The following is a 24,738-nucleotide window of genomic DNA, read 5'->3' on the forward strand; positions in this document are numbered from 1 at the left end:
TCTCAGTTTCTCCGGCATGTATCACGTCTGCTACAAACACAGCATACACTCAGCAAATAAGCTTTTATTAGACAGTGCAATATTCAGCATTGACAACGTTTTCAAAAAAGGATGTAATTAAGAAAGCATTGTGTCAATAAAAAAAGCAGCTTCAATAAATAAAAAATGTACTGTATACAGAAACAGTATAAATGATTATTTTTAGTTTACAGAGTGTACTCATAATGGTATATAACAAGGAAATCTATCAGGGAGTGCTTTAAATAATCAGAATATATTTGATATTTTTCTTTTTTTCCCCAAAGGTAAGTAGATCTTAGAGTTATTGCGTGCTCAGGAATTTGTAGGTTATTTAACATGTAAGTTTAAGGCCTACAACATCAAGTGTAATGAATACTCCAGATGATGAATGAGATCCAGTTACCATGTCCCCTTTGTCCGTAGTCACGGCCATTTCAGTCATTCATGTGTTCATTGTTTTCAAGTGATCTGACAAAAGGAAAACAGAATTGTGATTGGGCTTTTTTGTCTAGGGGTGTGGAAACAAAAAGTAACTTTTATTAAACAGAAAATCAGCTAATTGTGGTATTTACAGAGGACTATGGATGGAAACAGGACATAGAATACAACACATAGTCGAGGAAAGGTCTGATTTAGACAGGATTTACTTCCCAGAGAGTGTTTTAAATACATTAGAAATACATTCTACAATCACAATCACAGTTTTATAACACCGTCACAACAATAAAGCATAATTATACTTACTGTGCAATTTGATCTAAGGGTATGAACAAAACAACAGCACTTAATACAAGATGCAGAAAGTATTGACATTTAAATTTTCCGACCCTCTTTCTCTTTCAGCCCAGTATGACATCATTAAGTTTACCTTGTAGCCAGTCCAGCCCTTCCTGAAGGCCCTCTCCTTTGATAGCATTGCTGGCACTGAAAAATAAGATGTCCAGGAGTTAATCTGCTTGTGACACACATTCACTTTCTCATGACTTTTCTTGGATCCTGGACATTTAAAGCTGTCAAGCTTTTAATCCATCACTCTACCATCTGTCTAATGAGTAACCAGGTGGAACACACACATACGCACTGATGGCATGTTGCCGTGCCCCTCGGTAATGTTTAACCCATGAACCATAGACAAATCAAATAAACAGGAAGTGGCCGGGGAGCAAACGGTACACGTTATCTTTATTTAAGATTTCAAGCTGTAAACTTGGGGAGAATAAAATGGAGTAGATAGGGGTGTGACGAGACTTGGCTCTGTTCAGTAAGGGCACTTCCTCGAAGACTACAAACACCTGAATGACTTTGGTAACAAATTACTCAACAGTGTCTCTGGAGGTGTTTTTATTGTGTGCTACTTCTCAGCATGGTGAACTCAGGGTGGCAGATAAATTACCAGATGTGCCAGGGCTTGTCTTTGATGTTCTCCAAACACAACATCTGTGAGACCTTGACAGAAGACATTGCATCCTGCAGATCTATCTTGTTAGCAAAAAATAATACTGGTATCCTTTTGCTGCGGATATCTGCATAGAAGAAAAAATGTCAAGACCAGTTTATCGTGATCTAAGAGCCAGAGGGAAAAAAAGCTTTTAGGAGGGATTTTTTGGTTTTTATTACACTACAGATAGTGTTAGATGTTGGACAGGATATCTTCAAATATGATCACTCTACTTGATGCTACCTAGATTAAAGCCACTAAAATGTATCAGTTCAAGCTTATAATGAATGGTGCAAATATTACTTAACTAGGGTTTAGATAACTGGCCTCATAATTCAGGCATTTTAAACAAGTTATACACACAATCTGCATCAGTTATATACTGTTTCTTTTGGTTTTTATACCCAGACAAACTAAATTGTGTAGAAAATGTGTCTAAAAACAAAGATTGTGTACCTTCATGGTTGAGAAGAGTGTCTAGCTCCTCTTTAGCAACAACCATTCTCAGCTTGTCACTGCTGTCAATGACAAATATGATGGCATGGCTCTCTCTACAGAAGATAGGAGAAGGAGATGTACAGTGTCAGTTTTGAAAGTTTGAATATCTGACCAGCAAAAGGCTTGTTGTTCATGTTTGTGTGCCCTACTTGTAATAATGCTCCCACAGGTTCCTGTATCTGCTCTGCCCAGACATATCAAAGACTGTGAAGGACAGGCTGCGTGCAGAAAGGAGGAAAAAGACAGCTTAACATCATAAAAAACTGCTGGATTAGTCATTTTAAATATGCTGTAAAATTGCGGAATTACATTCTACCTTGAACTCTTGAACTTTTCGATGTTGAAACCAATTGTTGGGACGATTTCTTGTGCCTGTGTCTGCATTCATCCCCGAGCACAAACACACAAAAACAGACAAGTAACGGCAAAAGTATGTCAACAACAAAATAGCATAATTAAAGTGTAATACGGGCTTTACCTGACTAACATGTTTCCACTCTTCTGACAATGGGCCTAAATGATTCGAATGCTGAAAACAAGCAACCAGTGAAGGACTGCAGCGAAATATAGATTGTGACAGGCCTTCGTACAGCGTGTTTACCAAATTAGCAGGTGTTTAGAAAAGATTTACACGTCTTAAAAGCCTCTCTACCTACAGGACCATAAACACAAATGCCTCTCAGTTCCACTTTAAAAAAAGATATCAAAATACCTCACTCTTGAAGCTCAGTTATGAACTTACATTAGGTGGTTTGAGCTGGTTGATGATGGTAGTTTTGCCGCTGTTGTCCAGTCCAAGACACAAAACGTTGACCTCTTTCTTCTTCAGGCCGAGCCAACCCGTCAGTTTATCCAACAACCCCATTACACTCAGCTGATGCTATGCCAATTAATTTTTCAACACATCACCCCATAGATGGTCTGATTACTGGGAATTAAATGTGTTCAGACTAGCAAAAAATAATGATAAACATAGCCGTGAATGTTCCTAGTACATGCCATGAATAGAGCCGCAAGCTGAGATGCTCCCTGGGCATCCCAGCTTGTGCAAGGTAATCCTATTAGGACGAATTAAGCTCGGTGAACCACCCGGCGACCTGATCATGAGGAGTATGGAGCTTCCCAGGCCCCCCGGCCTGATGCATTTGATTTATTACTCAAACGCTCTGGAGGCCCCCACCCGCCTCAGATCTGGGCCCCCCTTGAAGGTGCAAAAACACATGCAAACAACAGCAGTTTATCATCAGCATCCTCTGCTCACTTAATGACGGCAGCCGAACTCTGTCATGCTTTACAATCTAATTAAATCCATCTGTTAGAGAATACTGTAGTTGAAAAAAATACAGAAAATAGGATATCTAAAATTTCACATTATTTGGCCACATTAATCTCATATAGAAGCATATTCTAAGACCTGAAATGTAAATTTTAATTAATTTAACATTCAATGGAACAATTCAGAAATGAGCACTCCTCTCAGCAGAAAGTATATAGCGTACCCAATCTGAAAATTATGCACGTAGTCTTTATTTTTTATTATTATCTAAGTAGTTAATATTTTAATCTTCTCATATAACAGTTTTGAAGCTGCTGAGTGGTCCAACAGCTCCATCTTTTGGTTATCAGTACCTTGTAAAATGTCAGGATAATTGCCTAGTTTAAAGAGAAAAGTCACATACATTTGACAATAACTTAAATGCAGATTAGAGAGATGGAGCTTAGTCCTTGAGCTTTGTTAAATCATGTTATCTTCACTGAGAGGACAGCCTGTCCTGTCTGACCGAAGAGACATTTTCCTTTCCTCGAGCCGCTCTGCGTCTCATTCAAGTCATAGTGAATGAAAACGAACCAAATGAAATGAGCAGTCAACCACCAGAACTGTTCATGTTTATTTGCAAATAAATATTCGCTGTAACTGCCTCTTACAGTGTGCAAGATCTACAACATCTCTTTGGAAATCATAGAAAAATAAAATACAAGAATTATAAGTATACTTGTACTTTGTACAAAAGAACGTTCTAACATTGCTCAGCAGTAGAACATGCTAAACAAACAGCATCTGATATTCCCCATATTCTGTAGAGCGGCGGTGACTGCGAGCGTGTGTGTGTGTGTGCGCGTTTGAATGTGTGCTGTGCGTGCACCTTTCCTGCTCCTGAAGGCCTGGATGCATGACTGCGCCGTGACCGAAAGGCACAGATCTTTGTATCCAGTTTGCCCTTGACATTAATCATTGAGCTCCAATTCTTATTAAAACCCACAGCTGTAGATGGGAGGTTATTCTCATACAATTCAGACTAATGGCTAGGTCCTGTGACTGCACTGAAACTTATAAACGGCTTGCATGGTCCGCAGACTGTAAGGCATTCTGTGTCTGTTTGTGTGTTTTTGAGCATTTGTGTTTGTTACTGTCGATGTTACAATGACACATGATGAGTTATGATGCTGCTGTTTATGTTGGTTCTCCCTCTCTGGCGAACACATCTGTCCTAACCTCACGTAACTAAGACTACTGACGTTTTTCACACCGATTTCCATTAACCAGCTTTTAGCTACTTCTGCTGCCTCCAGCTCTAAGTACTTTTATTCTTCACCACTGCATATTCTCAGCTGACTTAAGAGTATGAAGAAAATGTTCATCTCAATGGCAAACATCCAACAACATGACATCTACTGCCAGTTTGAAATTAGGCTATGTTTATGTACACAGTTTTCCCATATCACAATCTTTACACCATCACAATTACTCCATCTGGTGATCTTGCGCCCCAGATGAGCTATTCTCTGACATCATGGATCAGCTTTGTCTCTGAAGTGCAAACCTCTGTCAGTACTGTCTGTGTGAGTGTGTGCAAGAAAAAAAAAACAATAACGGCATGGAAGAATTTCATCATATAAGTCCCTGTTAAGTTTCCAACCAAACGTCTCTCCTCTATAGCTAAGCTCTGTGAACATTCATATATTAAGACAGTGGAGATTCGTGTACTTTCAGGCAATGTATGACATTCACAATCCAAGTAAATAAATAAAGAATCCAAAACAAAACAGGCTGATCGCACCATTGGGTGTACACTGGTTCATCTAAAAGCAACAGATCCAGTTTTGCAAGCTTTGGGTATGACACTAAAACTGACGGATGGTGTTATGTGAGCCTCATGTTTGTATGTCAACAAGAGTTCTCTCATTGCACAATTCTTCATCTTTCTCTGAGATACTGAGGTGACTGCATAATACTGTATTGCTGTTTTTGATTAAAAAACAAACAAACAAACCAATTTTCTGTAAAATCGAATATCTAAATAAGATCCAGATTTACTAGGGCTTTCACATACAGGACTGCACATATATTCATATTAGGTTATAATAATTATTATTACTTGTCTATACACTTTTAAACATTCATAAACTTCCCGCTTCTTTCTTCAAGTATTAGTGTACCAGATTCTCTGGAGAGAGGGTAACTAAAGCAATCCAAATAAACCTTTATGATAAAATATCAAACTCCAAAATAAAAAATATTGAGGATATATATATATTTTTTTTCAAAGGACAAAATGTTTCCATTGCACACCCGATAGCAGCTACATGAGCACATAACTCAGAGCAGAAAGAAAGAAAAAGAATCAGTAGATTACATTTGCAAATCTACACCTCTAGATATTGTTGCGCCACACACAAAGTACTGTTGTTGCAACAAGGCATTACATTCCCCTAAGTGAAGGCCTGGGAGAGCCTGAACAGTCTATCAGGCTGAAATAGTCTGGAAGAACCAGGCATACTGTGTAAGGGGTGTATAGTAAAAAAAGTTTGTTACTGTAGAACGTGAATGAGACCAGGGGAGAGTCTGCTGGAGTAGTCTGTCCAATGACCTCCTGTATGAGGGGTTAAGACCCAGGCACAGGCTGTAGACTATCTGTCACATGGTCTAGACCTCACTTCCATCTGGTCCATCTATCTGTCCATCCCAGGTTATAATAAAGGGCGTCCTTATACATGGAAACCCTTCTCGTGTTCGTGCAGTAGCTGAAGGTGAAGGGTCTGTATGCTGCTGATGATTCGCCTCTGGTGGCCGATCAGCTCCACACCAATACGCCTCACATCTCTAGGCCGAGAGGGGAAACACAAGCACACAAGGACACATGCAGAAAACACTTTAACTGTGTTAGGACTTCTCATTGAAGGTAATTATTTGATCACGTGTCACCAATTAGATGTGCTTTAATCTTAAATTATACAACTAGACAAAAGAACGACCAACATTTGCAGTCACTGAGATGAATATATTTCCTGATAATTAAAAAAATTAATTGATTATAAGTTTGAATATGTGACCCCACTCTAAGTCATACTAATGATTTAGGGGTCTCAAAAACTCACAAAACTTAGCAAAATGAACCTGAAGTATAAAAGTATTCATGACACAACAAAATGGGTGCTGTCAGTGTATGTTACTGTGCTAGATTAATATCAGATTGACTTGATATTAATAGCACATTAATATGCAAGCAGCATGTGTCTGCATATGTGTCTGTTCTTTTCTCCATGAGTGTTCATCCAATCTACTTTAAAACTTGGAGAGTGCATGGCTGAGCATCGAAGTAAGTGCAGTGTGGAGTTGTTTGGATGAGTGGTTCTTATGTCATGGCTAAAATCCATTTTCAGTTACGCAACCAGCTGCCTGCAAGACCTTCAAGGAAAATGAGTAAATTGTAGTCATGCTGAGTAAGACCACCACAGTCTGTAGAGAAACACTGCAGTGAAATTTGGATACAGCTTCAATTTTTGGGCAAAACTACCATGATACAGAGACATTAAACTACAGAAATTGCTCAGACATGGAAACTGATGCCATATAGCTTCCGGTGCACAGATTTTATTCTGATGTTAAGGAGGAGGAAGCCAGAGTACCCGGAGGGAACCCACGCAAACACAGGGAGAACATGCAAACTCCACACAGAAAGACCCTGGCCTGATGGTGGAATTGAACTCAGGACCTACTTGCTGTGCGGCAACCGTGCTAACCACCGCGCTGCCCTATATTTTATACAGACGAATAAAAAAAGGCAATATTTGTCTAGAATATAGTGAAATAAATGTGAAAAGTAGCGTAACATTAAAACATTACATTACTATAGAATTATCTTACTTTACATCATTGCCTATCCTTGTGATTTCTACCTATCTATACAAAGTTTTCTCTGGGAGCTATAGAACAGCTTCACAGACTGAACTGCACTTCTTGTAACATGCAAACTTGACATGCTTTCGTGACATTTAAAAAAACGGTTATATTTGAGCTGTTCTACTCACTCAATACTCATCCTCGCCACTGAATCCAATGTGTTGTAGCCTGCTGCCATGAAATTGCTCTTGTACTGACTCATCTTGATGGAGTCCAGCCAGTCGCCGACAGAGATGAACATTGGGTAGTCCATTTCCTCCCCCGGAGATTCTGGTAGACTAATGCAAAAAGAAAAAAGAAAAGAAATAAAGGTTAATGTCATAGTATGTCCATATTCAGTCATCTCAAAATTGAAAAACTAGTGAAAGCATCAAAAAGTTCTTAGTGTGTCACTTATTTTAGGTGTAGGAGTGAAAACGTTTGTCAGTGTTCAAGGAAAATAACTCATACTCTGTCCTGGAGTAAGAATACTCCCACAGAAAAACACATTCACTGGTTCACTGGTCATTTTTAGCCAGAGTGCATTTCCTTTAATTCATTTCATGGCACAAAAAGTTTTTCAGTACTGTACCTCTGAATGTCCTCTACCAGCGGCAGCAGGCTGCTTGGGTTACGGATTAGTTTATCCAAGAAAGAAACTATATCTGTAAACTTTGGTCGATGATTCCTCTCCTTCTGCCAACAGTGCAGCATTAGCTGGTGCAGGGCTACTGGGCAGCCCATTGGTGCAGGGAGCCGATAGCCCTCTTCGATGGACAGAATCACCTGGAGAAAGAGTTGGACGTGGTAAATGGTCTAAATCTGGCTGAAGACTGCCATTAAACCAGTCTGGTTAAAAGTTAGAGATTTCTTTGTGATTTATATCAGTTATACACATGACAACGTTCCAAGATAGCAGACCAGTTTTGGCCTCTTGGCTACTTACAGCAGCTCAATTAGAACACTGGCAAATGCTGTGTGCGCCAGATGTTGCACAAAAGTCATTAGCTTGGCTTGACATGGATTACGCCAAGTGTTTTATGGCTAGAGGTGGCACAAATGCCAGAACACACCTGACATCTGGCTCATAAAAGGTGGAGCTGTGGCAGAATAGAGGCAGCCAGACTCATTCTCCTTCAACACCATCAGTCAAAGCCAAATGCGGCACATAAAACAAAAAAAAAAATGCAGATTTGGGCCACATTTAGGCTAAACCTTCAGTGTGATCTCTGTTTTGTTTCCTTTCACATACTGGTTTAGAGTTTTGTTATGTTATTATTGTATTTATGCCACATTATCAGTCACTTTTCACTTGTTCTTCAAATTATCATGAGTTCAGCTGACAGTGTGTCTTAACATCCATACGTTATCTCCTCAGATCCCCTCAAGGAAAGTGGCGTATCTACAAGTATCTTTGTAGCGAGCAGTGGTAAGTGGCTGACCAGGATGAGACAGTCTTTGGCAGATTTTTGTGGCTTGGCTGGCCTTTTGACTTAGAAAGCACTTCTAAGCAATTCCCAAACAGCACAAATCCTCCCCAAACCTGGGGATCTTAGTGAATGTGTGTGCCGGGTCGTCTGTGTATGTATGTGTGTGAGTCTGTCTGTAAAGGGTTGAGGGGATTACAGTCGAGCTTTCACACTCAGCGGAGAGAGGGATGGATATGCTTCCACCAAGGTCCTTCCAATCCCTGACCACAGCCCAGGGATCAGCGGGTTGCTCAGCTGCACTGAATCCACAGCTATAAACTCTCCCTTGATTGGCCCGCAGTCCTCTGAACCTCTGACCTTTACTGCTCTTTCCATTCCCTCTTACTCATCTTTTTTATCCTTTGGGTGGATATCACCAGTATCTTTGTTCCTAACCTCGATTCTCTCAGAGGTAGGTTTTTGATGTGAGCAAATAGTCATAGAGCAGGTGAAAGGGCATCGACTTTAAGAGATATAATGGAAAACAAACTTAAAATTTACACAGTGAAGCAGGAACGGAGGATCTGAAAAGTCAATATTATTGTGGATTGAGGTTAAAGGAGAGGTTTGTGAGAGAAAAACGTCTCATCAATATAACTCTGAGCAGAACACATGAAGGAAACAGTGATTCAAAAGCAAATAGTACAGAGCAATCACACTCTACAGGTGTTTTATATGCTTGACATACTGCATTGATGAGAACATTTAAAAATGAAAGCAATTACCTAGAAGTTTTTTCAATAAAACAGGTGGTATTGCATGTTAACACTGGTTGCCACCAGCCATAAAGACGAAAATAGCAGCAAAGTATCCTCTAGTTGCTACCACAGTGTGTTGCTACTATTGCTGTGCAAAATCATGTTGGAGACAAAACAAGACCAACTTTTGGCTTCTTGCCACTCACAACAAATGATGAAACCTGTTAGGTCAGGTTATCCATTCAGTCAGTAGCTGTTGGTCCCACATGGACACATTTTAATGGTGCATCCAACTTATGAGCTATGTCAACAAATTACTACTGTATGTAGCAACAATTAAAATCAATAAATCAAGCAGTATTTCCAAATTTTATTTTTAATTTAACTGAAAAGTATAAAAAAAGATTATTTTATATGAATCCTGATGGTGTACACAGTGACATCTGCTCCAAAAGCAAACAACAGCGATCTCGAAAACACTGATTAAATACAGAAACAAACATTACAAAACGAAACAACCCCCAAAATAACAGTTTTGGCCTGACCACTTACTTAAAAACTGTCTGGCCTCTCCACTCCTCACAAAATATAATTTTTAAGAGTAGAGATATCTTTATTCTGCAAGTAGCCTCCAGCTACAATTCCAGTTCAGGTAACCATGACCTGTAATACCACATGCTGGAATAGGTGTTACACGTTCTCTTGGTATACCTCGTGTAAAATATGCTTATCTTTTACACATGTAAAGTTAATTTTACAGGATAAAGAGTGAAATTAAAATAAAATAATGAAATGCCGAAGTAATAGACTGAATGTGCAATTTATTTGCTTCACAGCATCAAAATCCAATTTCAGAAAATCTTACATCATGTATCTTGAAGTATATTATATTAAAAAGACAAGCTCTATATTTTTATCATGAAGTCCTGATAGTTTTAATAGTTTTTCTCCTCATATGACAGGAATACTCACATCCTGATTGGACATCTCCCAGTATGGTCGTTCTCCATAAGACATCACTTCCCACATGACAATGCCGTAGCTCCATGCATCACTGGCCGAGGAGAATTTTCTGTATGAGATGGCCTCAGGAGCTGTCCATCGAATTGGGATCTTACCACCCTGCTCATGAAAAATAAAAGGTAAAACAAAGCCACACATAAATAATGCAAGCACACATATGAGCAAAATGCCAGCATATAGTAAATGCATCCCTCAAGTTTATTAAAGTCCCCAAAGTTACATCCACTGTTGAAACCATTTAGTTCAGACTAAAAATACTTGGAAAGTCACTAAACTTCAGTTATAATGTGTAAAACAGGCTGTACCTTCCACTGAGGTTTTTCTACTGCGTTTGATGCAACTTGGACTCCTTGTACAAATATAAAGTAAGATGTACTTTATTGTAGCATCCAGTACATCTGTCCTCTCTGTTTCACACCCTTTTTGTGAGATATGCTGTGTTCCTTTCATCTCGAAAGTCTGATGTCAGAGTAAAAGAGCAACGTCACATTTGAGCAGTAGTAATCACAGAAACGGGCAGCGTGGAGACGTTCAGCTGATAATATAAAGGTTTAAGGTTGGTAACATCTGAGGTACAATGCCATACCTCTTTTATGTGCTTAAACGCCACAGCAGGACGTTCACAGATATAGCCTGGTCGGTGCTTTGTGTATGGCTTATGTAGTAATTCACAAATGCACAGCGGTGACAGTACAGATTACAAATTCTACAGTTTTACTGCTGTTTACATGTGCTGCTGCCTTTTGGATTGCAGAATCAGGGTCGGTGTGGGTGCTCTGACTTTCCAAGGTGGAGTTTATTTAAATTTAATAAGTGAATAATTATCAATTGCACCGCCTAATTAATAAATTAGGGAGTGCAGGGCATATGGTGCCTAAGTGCCAAGTCCTCTTGTATTATTTGCAGTAAAGGTTTCAGTGCTTCTAGCTTTTGTTTTGGGTGTTTTTTTTCTTAGTGTTCATTGTTATTCTTCCATTTATGACCTTTTGCAGTTTTGGGATCTTGTCTTTTGTCTGCTTGTTCTTTTTGCCCTCACTGACTGCCTCCAAGTGTACGACCATTTCATGTTTTCAGATTAAAGATCTGGATTTTTTAGCTCTGCACATTTTTGCATTCGAGTCATAATTTCAAACTGAATGTGCTTAATGTGCAATTGTCCAAATAGGTAGGGTAAATATGCCTGGACTCTCTCATCCTGTATGCTATAACAACAAAAAGTAGTCTTCAATAATGCTGCTGTCACTGTGCTAAATATTCTGGTTTTTTTGCCTCTTTTCTCCCCTTTCTCCTTTCAGCTCACCTCACCTTTCACTTCCCTTTTTTGGATTTCAACCACAGTGTTGTGAGGCAGAAAGTTCAACTTGGAGCCGTAAACACAGCATTTCCCTCACACAAAAACCTCAATACAAACCAGGAAATGGAGGTCACTGTGGGCTCAGACAGATTTAGCACATGAGCACTGAAAGTTTCACTTTTGCAATTTAAGGCTAGTCCATCTTTTGCTTGTCTCGGCCGGTAAAGCAGGAAAATCTAAATTAAATCAGCCTAATCTAGTTGGAGCAATGCATCGGGTTTCTTATACAGATAGCATCAGCATACACGGTAAATAGAACCGTTTAATTGAAAATTCAAAACTTTTAGTGTCATATTTCATTTTTGATTTTCATTTTACTTTTCCACACTGACATCTGGGGATTTGTTTGAGTGAAACAATGATAAGAAGCAACAGGTGCTGAAAGAAAAAAGATCCACAAGACTCTCGTCTCCTCGCTTCAGTATTGATGTGTTTTTGAATACTAGGTTTCTGGAGATGCAAAGTTTTCAGAGTACGTGTAGAAGCTACTTTGGAAATCCGTTTTTCTTTTTTGATACTGCCATACTAGTCCAACCTAACAGCTAGGGAACAGCTGCTAGGTTGGACTTCCGTGCCTTTTGCGGTTTAAAACTTTCAGTCTCTGCTTCTAATGAGATTCGCTACCAAAGCCAGATTTACACCAGCTGGCTGTGAATAAGACTGGAGTGAGGGTAAACTTTTATCATGGATATTACTGTGCTGCTCTAGCTATTGTCGAGGCTCAGATCTCCTCACTAACTTCTCATTACCTTTCCTCACTATCCCCTGTGTTTCCTTTGTCTCTCCTTGTGTTTTCAGTGTCTCTGTTTTATTTTGGTAATCACTTTCTATGTGCCTCTTTGGTTTTGTTTCCTTTGTTTTCCTGCCTCTATGATTGTCTGCTTTGCACTTATTGTCCACCCGTGCCTGATCCCTATTCGCTCCTCATGTGTATATATTGTTCAGCGTCTCCCTTGTTAGTCGTCAGTCTGTCTGTTCTGCAATCGATTACACTTCCTGCTTACTTTCTTTGCCTGCTCATCTCTTCATGTTTCAGTGATATCCCCTCTGAATTTGCTCCTTGTTTTTCATCTTTTGTTTAGATTTCTCTTGGCTTTACCTGTCAATATTTCACATCTAGCAATTTTTGAGGCGATAAAATGCAACGATGGAGAAACAACTTAAAAAAACAGAAGCTTTTTACGCATTACAGCCTTAGTTTCCTAAAATGGTTCAACATTAAAATCCCAGGAAAATAATGGATGCAATCGATGCAACCTCAGTGCAGGTCCTAACAGTAACATTTTTCCCAGTTGTGACATAGAACAAAATGATTTCAGCTTTGTGAAAAGCTGTAATAAATTAGCAGCAGCTGCTTGGTTTATGAGGGCTGAGTTATTGGAGGGTGTCAGGTGTACCGTTGTGGTGTAAGCTGCCTCCGGGTCGTCCTCCAAGACTCGGGACAAGCCGAAGTCTGACACTTTACACACCAGATTGCTGTTGACCAGAATGTTTCGAGCTGCCAGGTCTCGGTGAACGTAGCCCATATCTGACAGATACTTCATGCCCGAAGCGATGCCACGCAGCATGCCAACCAACTGGATGACGGTGAAGTGACCATCATGTTGCTAACAGGAAGAATAGGATATTGAGGAAAGTATGGGGTCAGAGAAAGAGAAGGCAGAAAAAGGAGGGTAAGGATGGATAAAGAGAGCAAGACAAAGAAAATTTACTGACAAAAAAGAAGAAGAAACTAGTTTGTTCAGAATTAAGCTGAGCAGCAAACTGAGAGGAGAGTCTGCTACAGTAAATACATTACATAATTCATATAAGTGATGAGTCACAAATGTTACTAGAAGTGATCTCGCAAAGCCTTAAGTGCAAAGGCATGCAGAGGCAGTAAAAATATGTACAGCAGAGATTTTGAGACTATCTGAGGAAATAATCATGCCTGAGTTCTGCGACACTCCAACACTTACTCTCAAAAATGAGTCCAGTGATCCATTTTCCATGTACTCCACCACGATCATAACAGGCCTGCCTGCAAAAACACACAAAGACAGCACATACAGCGTGTTTATTTCAGAATATTTCTGTGGCATTGTGGCCCGTTTACAGTGTAGGGTGGAGGATAAGATCGAAGGAGCTTGGCAGAAATGGAGTGAGACTCACAATGTCTGTGGTCCAAAGCACATGCTGTTTATAAAGGCTGGATCTAGCCACCCAAATGTCACCAGTTGGCCTCTTAAGTCGAAGAAGTGAAGTGAAGGAGTCCTGCCTGAGAAACTGAGTATGCTGCTTGCTCCTACCATAGCTACTTGCTATTCATAAGGTAAACACGGCCTTCTTTGCAGTAAATACTAATTGTATATTCAGTCTGTAGTATTAGTTCAGTTTGCATGTTTTTGAAATAAAATTTGATTATGTTTGGTTCTGAAACAACCATCTAAACTCGGCCAGACTGTAAAGCAGACTTCAAAGTGAAGCGTGCATTAAACATACAATGAGAATGATCTTTTATTTATGGAGAAGACAGCTAGTAGTCTAAAGCAGTTAAAGAATTAGATTAAACAGATTAATTATGAATTTTCTGATAAAAGAAGAATATTGCATGCTATCTCTCATGCCATCCTACATGATCCACTGATCATCTAAAACATTATAATTGAATTAATGTAGAAAACGCATTATGCTTATAAAGAGCGGCTGACAAAATTACAAAGTATTTCAATTATTTTAAATTTAGTTACTATTTCAGGAAATCCAGGAGGGAAAACAACTTGAAAAAAACAACCTCACAGAACATGAGCAGTTTATTGATGCATCAAGTCAAGCTGCTCAATTGATAAAATCTGTCCGTTTCAAAATACCCAGCCGGTCAGTTGGGACCGTATTCAGTATTCAGTCCATGTATGACACGAAACATTAGTTAGAAAAAATGTAAGCCCAGTTTCTCTTTCCAAATGTTTTTGTTTCCCCACCGAGGATCCCTACAGAGTTACTGATTGACTGGTTTACAGCTAGAAACCAACTGTCTACGGCCTGTTTTCTGGTGAGCTGTAAACCCTCCTGAACTGCTGGAAGAGAAAGACAAGTATTTGATTGGTGAAGAGACACCATGTTATTACACTTTCAGTTCATGTAATTTTTAAAACTCACACAGGAATATGAAAATGACATGACGGAAGATGGAATATTTTACAGACATTTATATAATGGGGTCTCTCAACACAGTTTCAGGTGAGTATTTGCCGTTTCATAATTCAACAGACGACTGCCGTCTTACTTTTAATGTCTATCCAATATTCCTAGTTTTCCACATTTTTTTTCTGTTTCAAGGATATTTATAGATCTTTTTTTACGAGAAGGGAGACAGCAATATATGAACAAACCACAAGGTTTGGACACTTCTGATATATGCATATAATACTTGAAATGCTTAAAAAATGATGCACATTGTTATGTATTTTTTCATCTGAACTGATGAATAATAGTGCGTAACAAGCTGAAGGACAAACCTAAAACTTCAGTTTTGGGGTCAGTGTTTTAGCTCAGTAGAGACAGTAATAGTTTGATTAGGTTGACACAATAATGTGACTTAAACCTATTTAAATGTCAAATCTAATTTGAATTTAAATGACTTCTCATTTACAAGTTGGACTATAATTTGGACAATATAGCAGCGTGTTTACAGGCACTGACATAATTGAGTTTTTGTGCATCTGGATAGTGCAACTGTGCTGGATTTTGACAGAAAAAAGCTAAATTGTTAAAAAAAAAAGACAGGCAGCATAAGGAAGTCTGCCAGCTTTGGGCTATAATCTCAATGACAATATTTGTTATTGTTTGAGTGACTACAACATATTATTAGTAAGGCATACTGAGCCAAGACACGTTTCTTGTATTGTATCATGTGCAGCTGCTGAAAGTGAAAAGTTTAGAGGAGTAATTAGACCATCATTCCTTCAAATGAAAAAATCATTCAGTCAAAACAGAAAGTTTTCACAGGACTCTGCAGTCCTTTGAAAAAACTACTCCGCATGATTCAATAGCTTGTAATAATTCCTTTATTGCATTAACAATCCCTCACATCACTGCGGAGGAATTTTGGCCTGGCCCACTCTTTTTTTTTTTTTTTTTTACAAAACTAATTCAGTTTACTGCGGTTGGCAAACATGAATTCATGGATAGCTCTTTTAAGGTTTCCCCTTAGCACCTCAGTTAAGTTGAGTCCTGGACTTTGACTTTGCAACAACTTGATTCTTTTCTTTTTCAGCCATTATGGTGTAGATTTTCTAATATACTTGGGATCATTGTCCTGTTGCATGACCCAGCTTCAGTCAATCTTTAGCAGTCGGGCCGATGGTACATATGAGTCTCAGTTGCTTTGGTTGAACAGTTCATGATGGACTCATTGACTGCAAGAGGCCAAGGTCATGTGACTGCAGAACCAGTCCGAACCATCACTCCTCCACTACTGTGCTTGGTAGTTCATGCTGATGTGCTCTGTTTGACTTTGGCCAAACTTGATGTTGTGCATTATGGCCAAACATCTCCACTTTGGTCTAGTCGAGCTAAAAGACACTGTTCCAGCAGTGGTTTGCTCAGATGCAGCTTTGTAAATTTGAACTATGGATGTTTTTTTTGTGAGCTTCCCAACTTTTAATATTTTTCTTATTGCACAATCATGAGCAATCATGAACATTTAAAATGGTAACTGAGGCCCGCAGATTCTGAGATGTGGCTCTTGAGTTTTTTAAAGTTTGTCTGAGCATTGCATGATCCGACCTTGGGGTAATCTCTCAAGGACTGGGAAGATGCCGTTGTATTAATACTCACCTGAATGCTCCAGACCAGCAAACTGCCCAAACATCTGCTTTTATAGATCTAGTTGAATTTGATGGTGGTCAATATTTGATTAGCAGTATATGGCTACTACTTATCTACTTATCCTCCTAATTCCCACGGGAGCTGTAAGGGTGTACTTAGTTTTCCACAGGACGTGACTGTAAACGTAAATTGCTTTTGCACTTTTTACAAAAGAAAAGATTAAAGATGCTAAATGACAGGTTGATTTGGTGAATGAATGCTGGGTTAACTTTTATAACGGCTTTGAACAGCAACTTTTCCAAAAGAAGTATGCAAAACTGTCTGAAGTATGAGATAATTATAAAAATAACAGATGGTGCGAGTTATGGTCACTTGAGCACCAGCATTTCATTGTTCCTATGGATTGCTAATGAAGCATCTTCCACTTTGGTTTAAACAGAAATTGCAAACGCTGCAGGCTTAGAACATTTCTGTTAAACAGAATGTGCTTGGAGCATTTCCACTGGAAGACCGAGCACCTGTTGTCAATGGTGTTGTGTGATGAAATAATCTCTGAAAGTCTACTGTGGTATTCAAATCGGCAAGCCAAACAACTTAAAATAAACACACATTCAGGAATAATATGTGTTGAGCTTCATAATGTATAATCCAGTCACAAAAATGGAAGACATGGAGTATATATATATATACACAGGCATATGGCTAGATAAGTAAAGCCTTGTTTTTGCTGAACTCTATCACCTGAGACCAAATGAGCACATGTTTTTGTTTAAATCTGCAAAAGCCTATCACTTTTAAATATCATCCCTCCTTACACAAATCCAGCAGGGATAGACAAGAAATTATTTGATCAAGCTTGGCTTTCCCGAGCTAATTAGCAAGGTCTGGAAACAATATATAGTTATGCAGTGCAGCGCCTGAACAAAAACAAACGCACCTGCTTGCCAGAATCTAATGTGTCACCTGTTATTTCAGAGCAGGTATAGCAGTCAGTCACAGCACAATACTCTCCATAATTAGTCTCCGAAGAACAACAACAGATGGAAGGAGTGAAAGATGGAGAGAGTGAGAGAAAAGACAAAGACAGACAGGTGAACACAGATAGGATACATACAGCCTCTACATACAGTCTGATGCCCCACTGCAAACACAAATGACTTTTAATGTATAGGGTGCTGTATGCATATGTTCACTTTTGAATTCGCAGTCATGGAAACAGGTTTATTCAGATATAAGATATATACTTATATATCAAATTTAAAAGTTGAGATTATTTAAAACCTTAAGAAAATATGAAACGTACAAATGGACCAGATGCAATATTATGACTAGAGAGTGATCTCAATGGCTTTGAAAGAGGTGCTATTGATAAAAGATGTCTATTCAGCGCAGGCAGACACAGTTGTTGACCTCTGATGTGATGAAAGGTTTCTCAGTCACAGTCACTGAAAATGTTTTTAGAGTCTTACCGCACAAGTCAGCTCTGTGCTGTTGGGAGGACTTTTTTCCACTCACTCTCTTCAGAGATGTTAGTGCATGAAAACGCTTAAATACGTGGCTGCAAAAACCAGCCATCATTGCCTTAAATGTAATAATGACAGTATTGGCTTAGAAACAAACAAACAAAAAACCCTTATCGCCTGGGTTTTTATCACTTGGGGGTCAGAGCTGAGGAGTGTCCTCTATTTGCATTCACAGAGGGATTGAAAGTCTTCAGGGGACACATTTATATTCACAGCGATGTCTCAGTTTATACAACCCCTGTAAAAACAACCATATGTTGCACAGGGTGAGCCCAGTAAAACAGAGCTCGTTAACAAGTCCACACTCAAACACTCACGCACACGAGTTTTGTAGGTAAAATGTGTTTCTTCACAAAAACAGGAGACTTACACAGCCATGCAGCCCCGGCCACTTGCAAACAAAATGCACACATATACACAAATTTACACAATAAGTAAGCAGAAATAGTGACATTGAGCCACGTATAAACAGAGCAAAGTCATTTCACATGGTGACTAATTACTCAGTATGAAAAAGTCTGTTCCAGCCCTAAAGATTGTTTTTAGAGCAACCATACAAAAAAACAAACAAAGAAAAAAACAACCAAAAACCCAAAGGTGGAACTTTATTGCTTTATAAGCAAAATGCTTAATGTTAATTCAGGATTTTGCGCAGACTACAACAGACAGCCAAACTGTTGGGGGGGAGGGGTCTTCTTTCTTTTTGATAAAAATATAGCAGCAGAGTTTCAAATGTTTATATGATGCAATGTTCTTTTCTTTAATTCTACATGGAAAAACGCCAAACTCATTAGGCTCGAATGTGCAGAAGAAGCAGTAGACTGGGTTTGAGTTTGTGTGTTGGCAGTGAATACAGCGAAGCAGCAGCAGTATGGGGGAGCGACGCGAGTTATGAAGAAAAGATTTATCTCGTAGCTTAAAAATACAGTTTTTCATCAGCGGCATCAGTTGTGTACAGGCTCCTCCATAAATCACTGCCAACTATGTTTCAGACTATATTAGAAGAACGTACTGAAGAGGTGACACTGCATGTACATTGGAGCGATTTGAATTTGCCTCAAGTAAGCAACCTCTCTCACAATCCTCCTTACTTTTTGTGACCACGCCCTCCAGCCTGATGATGTTAGGGTGGTCAAACTGGCCCATGATAGATGCCTCACGCAGGAAGTCCCACCTCTGACGCTCAACATAGCCTCCCTTTAGTGTCTTTATCGCCACGGCAATCTCCTTCTTCCCTGGTGTTCTCAGACGGCCGCTGCACACTTCTCCAAATTCACCTGGAGAACACACACACACACACACACACACACACACACACACACACTTCCTGACTACTTGCCTAAACCTAACTTTAAATGAAGTCTATCCAGATTTAATGATTTATGCAATGCAGACTTACTTTTTTAATGCCATATGAGTATATAAATACGCATAGACACACACATAAACACGATACGATGTATATCAGAAAGTGTCGCGGCATCAGCAGGTAATGCAGCATACCACCTGGGGGCAGTGTTGGAGTTCCCATTTAAACTTCAGCCTTATTAGCTTTGCTCTGATTAGGTTAACTTCATAACATTCTCTCTTTCACCTTCTAAAAAAGCCTCAAGTCTATTCTTACATTTCCTTTTGTTCTCTAAACCTGTTAAAGTTTTAATATTCCAACAGCGTGTGTCAAGAAAATGACAGGGAGAAGCTGGCAGATGAAAAAGGCATCCTCTTTAGTATATACAAAGGAGAAAGAGAGAGGCGTTTAGAGTGGTAAAAACTGATAATCTTATATACACATTTAAAACTATTGTTATCCAAAACAACATGAAATGATACTCTTGTGATCACAGGAGAACATTGTGTCAGTGAGCAAGCGTATAAGAGTGTGTGCACGTCTGCGTGAGCATACCGGCTCCGATCACCCTCTCAATGCGGATCCTGGAGGGGTCGATCTCCTTGGTGAATTCGTGGACAGCCTGCGTGGGATCTTCGTATGTATCAGGATCCACGTAAGTCTTTATTCCTGGGAAAGGGACTGTGGACAAACACAGCGAGTAATCAATACAGTGAAGTGGCGTACATGCAGTTTGTTTTTTGTGGAGTTTACTGATGGTACGGCTGCAACTTCATTATGCATGCTTCAAATACTACACAATCAGTGGTACTTGTACCCCACGAGGTAGTTTTACATTCACTGAGGGAATGTGGAAAGGATGAAAATAAACACACTCATGGGATTACTGATCTTTAGTTAAGTGTGGCAAAAACCAACCGCTATAATAAGCTGACTGCACAGGACCCAACATCCTTGTGTTATCGCTGAAAGCATGGAAAACAGTTTGCAAACACACAGATACGCTAAAGAGAAAATGAAAGAAATGATTGAAATATCCAGCTGCCGACAAAAACATAGTAAAAAAGCAGACAAACCCACATTCACACAGTCTACCTATCTTAGATAAATCGATAGGAGAAAGCTCTAAATTGTTTTTATTTTTTATATTATTCCATCAGCACTGGATCATAGGATGTTATATAAACAAATTCAACTCTCTCGAGACAAATGGCTTCAAACACATCCTCCCACTTCCATTTATTACGAGCTATGAGACAACGAGCACAAATCTTTGGCTAAATCCCCGCAGGGCAGCACACTGAGCACCGAACCCTCCTTTAACCGTGGCAGGCTTTTAGCCATTATTTAAAGCGACCCTTCACCCTGCCGAAGTGTCCTTGAGCAAGTCAGCGAGTCTTTAACAAGCTGCTGCTGGTCTGGCGCTGACCCTCGCCTCCCAGCGGAGAGCTCCCAGACAGAAGCTGTGCTTCTCCTTCAGGGATCGATAGAGTATCACAAAACAAAAAAACAACAACGAGTTGTCTTAGAGGCACGAATCGACACAAGCAAAATGCCAAGGACGCGGTTCCCCTTTCACAGCTTCTGCTCAGCATCTCACACTGTGCCGCTGAAACAGGACACAGGAGATATGCACTGTATTTCACAGCCGATTGTAGCTCTGTGGCCTCGATCCAACCGTCCTCTTTGAACAGTCCTCATTTCTCTTTGTCTTCTCTTTCTGTACCTTTCAACCCTCATCTTCATTTGAGTCTCCCTTTTTTGTTTATCCTCTAGCAAATTTCCCTCACCTTGTCACCATCGTCTTCATTTTACTGCTCAACTCCCTTTCAAATCTCTCTCTCTCTCTCCAGTTTTCACTTCACAGCTCTCAATTCAATTTGTGATTTTCATGTCAGGAATGAAAAGTTGGGCATAAAAGATATAAAGCAACAGAAAAGTACTGGAGTGCAAAAGCTGACAGCTCAGAGATGCAGTTGTCATGTGTAACCAGATTAAGAAAAAAATAATATGAAATAATAAAAAAGCTCATAAAGCTCATGCTCATATTAATTGAAACTTAAGTGGACATAAGAAGGAAGACAACAGATGAAGGAAAGAAGAAGAAACAGACAGATGAAAGAGCATGCTAGTGGCTCTATTAAATAAATACACGTGACAAAAGCGGGTAGGCATTTTTGTATTCTGTAAAAGCTCATGGTGAAGTCGGTGCAAAATTCAATATGCAAAGGAACAAGAACAAATGGGAAATGATCCATACAGAAGTACGTGGTGCATGTTGAATGCAAAGTGAAGAGAGGTGGCTCTTAGCTCCCTACTATGGCTCTCAGACTCACTTCAGATTTATTCCCTGTTTACTGGCACCACGTTAAATTAAACATGTCACTTTCTAGACAAATATTTGGTCATTCAGACACAAGTAGTGTTAAAACCAGCTTCAAAAAGAGTTTGTTCCTTACTTAGAACTTATTTAGCAGATATTGCAAAGTCAGGCAATAGGCATAGAAAACAAAGGAAAAGGAGAGAGGCAGCTTGATTGATTTACCGTGCCCATTCTGATAATTCGCCCTTCTTTTATCCTCCGAGGTCATCTTGGCCTTGAAGTACCACTGACACCTGGAAAACACAGAGAATGACTGATTGAGTAAAAACTTTATCAGATGAGCAATAATGTGACTTTTATTGGGATAGTGGGGGGTATTGGGACTAACTACAGAGACATTTGAGGCATGTCATTAAATAAATCCTGAATTGATCCCTATGGGTGAATTCCACAAAAATAAAGATGAAGGCAGATGTCTAGCCTTCAGGGTAAAAAGGTTTTATTTGTACATGCAGTCTTCATGTTCTGGTGATCATTGAAATGAAAGTAAAAAATAAAAAAAAGAAACCTGGATAAATACCCAGAATGCATTTCAAGATGGCTGCAGAGTGCTTTGTAAATACACTAGTCAGTGGAACTACTGGCGGCCATCTCTCTCTCCCATGTTATCACATACCGATGGCATCTTTAGACTGTAACGCTTGAGTACCTCTTTGCCTTAATTTTCCCTCAAAGCCTGACAAAGCGCTCTGCTGGTGTCATCACAATTGGTTGACCCTGATAACCAATGACCCGTAACCGTGGTAACCACGGAGAGAAATTTGCATTTTAAACGTGCCTTACGTACTGAAAGCTTGTATGTGAACCTAAACCGTGATTTTGGGCTTAACGCTTTAACCAATCGTTTGATTTAAAGAATATTAAGAAGTAAACAGCAACAGAAGAGATGGCATCAAAAAAAATAAAGTAAAAATAAACGAGAATAAAAGGAAACAACAAGATGAGTTGCTCCCTTTTGTTTGTAGGCCTTTTATATCTTCATGTTGGGAATCCAAGTTATAAGGCTATCATTGTGTGGGGAAAATAAAGCCAAAGAGGTATCCCTTGCATTACATTACATCTAATCAGATGGGGTTCCTGACAAATCATGACTGGACAACAAGTAGAAAACCAAAAAGTGTGGATTTGTTGTTTGTGTTACTTTTTTGATAAAACCATTAAAATGCTTCTCTGAGGATGATAAAGGATCATGCTACTCTAACACAATTACTTTTCATTTGTTTAAGTAAGGGATGCTTGCTTCTTTCAGCTGTTACATAATCTTGCTCTAACCAATTCTCATGTCTTTAGGCTACTCCCAAAATAGATTGTGGTATTGTTATCATTTTATAGTGCTCTCTGGATCATGCTGAATTACACATCCCTATCTACTTGTCACAATCACCATAAAGTTATGTGCACAGTCTGGCCCTTATACACAGTTAAGCGTCTGCAAAAACAGCTTGATATAAACAACACAAGTCACGGAGCTCCGTGCGTAATGTTGGTGTTTTGAGTTCTTATGTGCAACTTTTTCAAGCAGCGAAAAACAACAAAAAATTCCCAAACAATTACTGACAACTTAAAATGATCGTTCCTGTCTCTCTACATACTCAAACATATGCGGAGATTGAAAGATGATCAGTTTTAGACTCTCTCCTCAACATTTCTGTTTAAAAACACTGCAGTGAGTGGGGTCAAACACCAGCACAATGAGGCAAAATTCTAGCTTATACAGCTGCCAACTAAAATAACCCCACAGCACCAGATTGCTTCATCATTGCAGCTTATCATTTGAAATAAATGTTCAGCGACATACGTAGTCTGGCTCTGAGTTAGGTTAGATTGTCTGCTGATAAAATAAAGATGGAGGTGGTTTCATCTCATTCAGGGGACTGGCTCTGCAGCTAAAAAATATAATGCAAGAGACACACATGCAATTCACAATTTGTGAGAAAATGCAAAGAAAAGTGACATCTGTTCAGTGAGAACGACACGCAATGACCCTTAACCAAAAGGAACAAAGAAAATTTAAAGTTTTCTCTACATTCGACTGTTGGAAATAAAAAACTACGTAAAATCTCTCTCGTCCTCCTGTGTGTGTGAGTGTGTTTGTGGGAGAGTTTATCTGGGCACTGACAGACTGAGAGACAGCCAACAACAGATAAAGAGCTGCTGCCAAGAAAGTCTGAAAAGCTGAGAGATTAGATGACAGCATCTGCAAAAGACCACAGATGACTTTATCCAAATAGATACTTGGATGTTACTCTGAAATCAAAAATCCAAAAAAACCACAAAGGAACTTTTTCCGAGTTATATTTATGGCAAAGTGCTGCATATGGACAGGTTTGAAAAAACTGCATGGTATTGAGGCACTGAGAGTGAAATGATGAATTGGTAACAAAGAAGGTTTGCTATAAAGCTATGCTTGAGAGAAAATAGTTTTGTGGTGCACTGAAAGATGGCTGCTGAGGGAGTTATGTCTTTGGCTTGCCAGTAAAACAATGTAATGCATGAAAATGTCATTAAGGGGTTAGAGTTAGTTCTGTAAGACTTTGCACAATGACATGATTTTTAATATTTTTCGCCTCTTTAAACCACCAAAGCAGATTCGAAATCATACAATCAAGAGATGATTGCAGGGCAGAATTTCAATGTGGGGTAATAAAACAACTGCATTAACTTTTTAGGAAATAATTTTAATACACAGCCCTCAGTTAGTAGCTCAGTTTGATGGCCAGATGAGGCCCAGTTACTTACATTTCATGGCAGATAAAAGATCTGAAGTTAGTGCTGAACCATCAGAAACGTTCTCAGAAAGAATGCACTGAAAACCAAAGGCCCTGAAAGACCACATAAGATGACTAGTCCGCAGTCAAGCGGTACCTTCATGAATGGAAATACAGAGGGTTTAGAACAAGATACAAAGAGCTGGTTACAGTCAAGATTAGATTAAAACATCAATGCTCTGCCATGGGCATGTCCATGGCTACCAATGTAACCAGGTTCCTAGTGGTTACTGATAATTTGAGTG

At 39.3% G+C, this 24,738-nt stretch overlaps 2 protein-coding genes across 5 annotated transcripts in view; both read right to left on the reverse strand.

The window, feature by feature from the left end:
* Nucleotides 1-44: 44 nt before the first annotated feature.
* LOC309691410 (ADP-ribosylation factor-like protein 6) lies at nucleotides 45-3,015 on the reverse strand. 4 transcript variants are annotated; one of them, XM_082509033.1, is made up of 9 exons: nucleotides 2,700-3,015; nucleotides 2,436-2,486; nucleotides 2,274-2,335; nucleotides 2,107-2,175; nucleotides 1,916-2,010; nucleotides 1,415-1,544; nucleotides 890-945; nucleotides 766-778; nucleotides 45-489 (listed from the first exon to the last, which is right to left on the reverse strand). In XM_082509033.1, exons 1-9 carry the CDS (start codon nucleotides 2,820-2,822, stop codon nucleotides 456-458), a joined length of 633 nt encoding a protein of 210 aa, XP_082365159.1. In that variant the 5' UTR covers nucleotides 2,823-3,015; the 3' UTR covers nucleotides 45-455. The 4 variants fall into 4 exon arrangements, with proteins under 4 accessions (XP_082365159.1, XP_082365162.1, XP_082365161.1 ...); XM_082509036.1 differs by lacking the exon at nucleotides 2,436-2,486 and having other exon boundaries at nucleotides 2,700-3,013; XM_082509035.1 differs by lacking the exon at nucleotides 766-778 and having other exon boundaries at nucleotides 2,700-3,012.
* Nucleotides 3,016-5,565: 2,550 nt separating this feature from the next.
* The window catches only part of LOC309691352 (ephrin type-A receptor 6-like), a 183,806-nt gene continuing 164,633 nt past the window's right edge, over nucleotides 5,566-24,738 (reverse strand). The window contains exons 10-18 of the mRNA XM_082508968.1: nucleotides 21,888-21,958; nucleotides 19,898-20,023; nucleotides 19,086-19,271; nucleotides 13,621-13,682; nucleotides 13,060-13,269; nucleotides 10,258-10,407; nucleotides 7,711-7,904; nucleotides 7,268-7,417; nucleotides 5,566-6,059 (exon numbers count right to left, since the gene is read on the reverse strand). Coding sequence (XP_082365094.1) covers nucleotides 5,945-6,059; nucleotides 7,268-7,417; nucleotides 7,711-7,904; nucleotides 10,258-10,407; nucleotides 13,060-13,269; nucleotides 13,621-13,682; nucleotides 19,086-19,271; nucleotides 19,898-20,023; nucleotides 21,888-21,958 — 1,264 coding nt within the window. The 3' untranslated portion in view covers nucleotides 5,566-5,944. The remainder of the gene's footprint in view (nucleotides 6,060-7,267; nucleotides 7,418-7,710; nucleotides 7,905-10,257; nucleotides 10,408-13,059; nucleotides 13,270-13,620; nucleotides 13,683-19,085; nucleotides 19,272-19,897; nucleotides 20,024-21,887; nucleotides 21,959-24,738) is intronic.

This window comes from Aulonocara stuartgranti (genome assembly GCF_965226115.1).
Source record: "Aulonocara stuartgranti genome assembly, chromosome: 16".
In the NCBI taxonomy this organism is placed as follows: domain Eukaryota; kingdom Metazoa; phylum Chordata; class Actinopteri; order Cichliformes; family Cichlidae; genus Aulonocara; species Aulonocara stuartgranti.

Bases quoted from the DNA above. Each gene is read 5' to 3' on its own strand.
- LOC309691410 (XM_082509033.1), bottom strand. From the start codon at position 2,822: ATGGGGTTGTTGGATAAACTGACGGGTTGGCTCGGCCTGAAGAAGAAA. The intron at 2,487-2,699 runs GTAAGTTCATAA...GCTTGTTTTCAG, and splicing joins ACCAGCTCAAACCACCTAAT to CATTCGAATCATTTAGGCCC. The intron at 1,545-1,915 runs GTACACAATCTT...TCTTCTATGCAG, and splicing joins CACTCTTCTCAACCATGAAG to ATATCCGCAGCAAAAGGATA.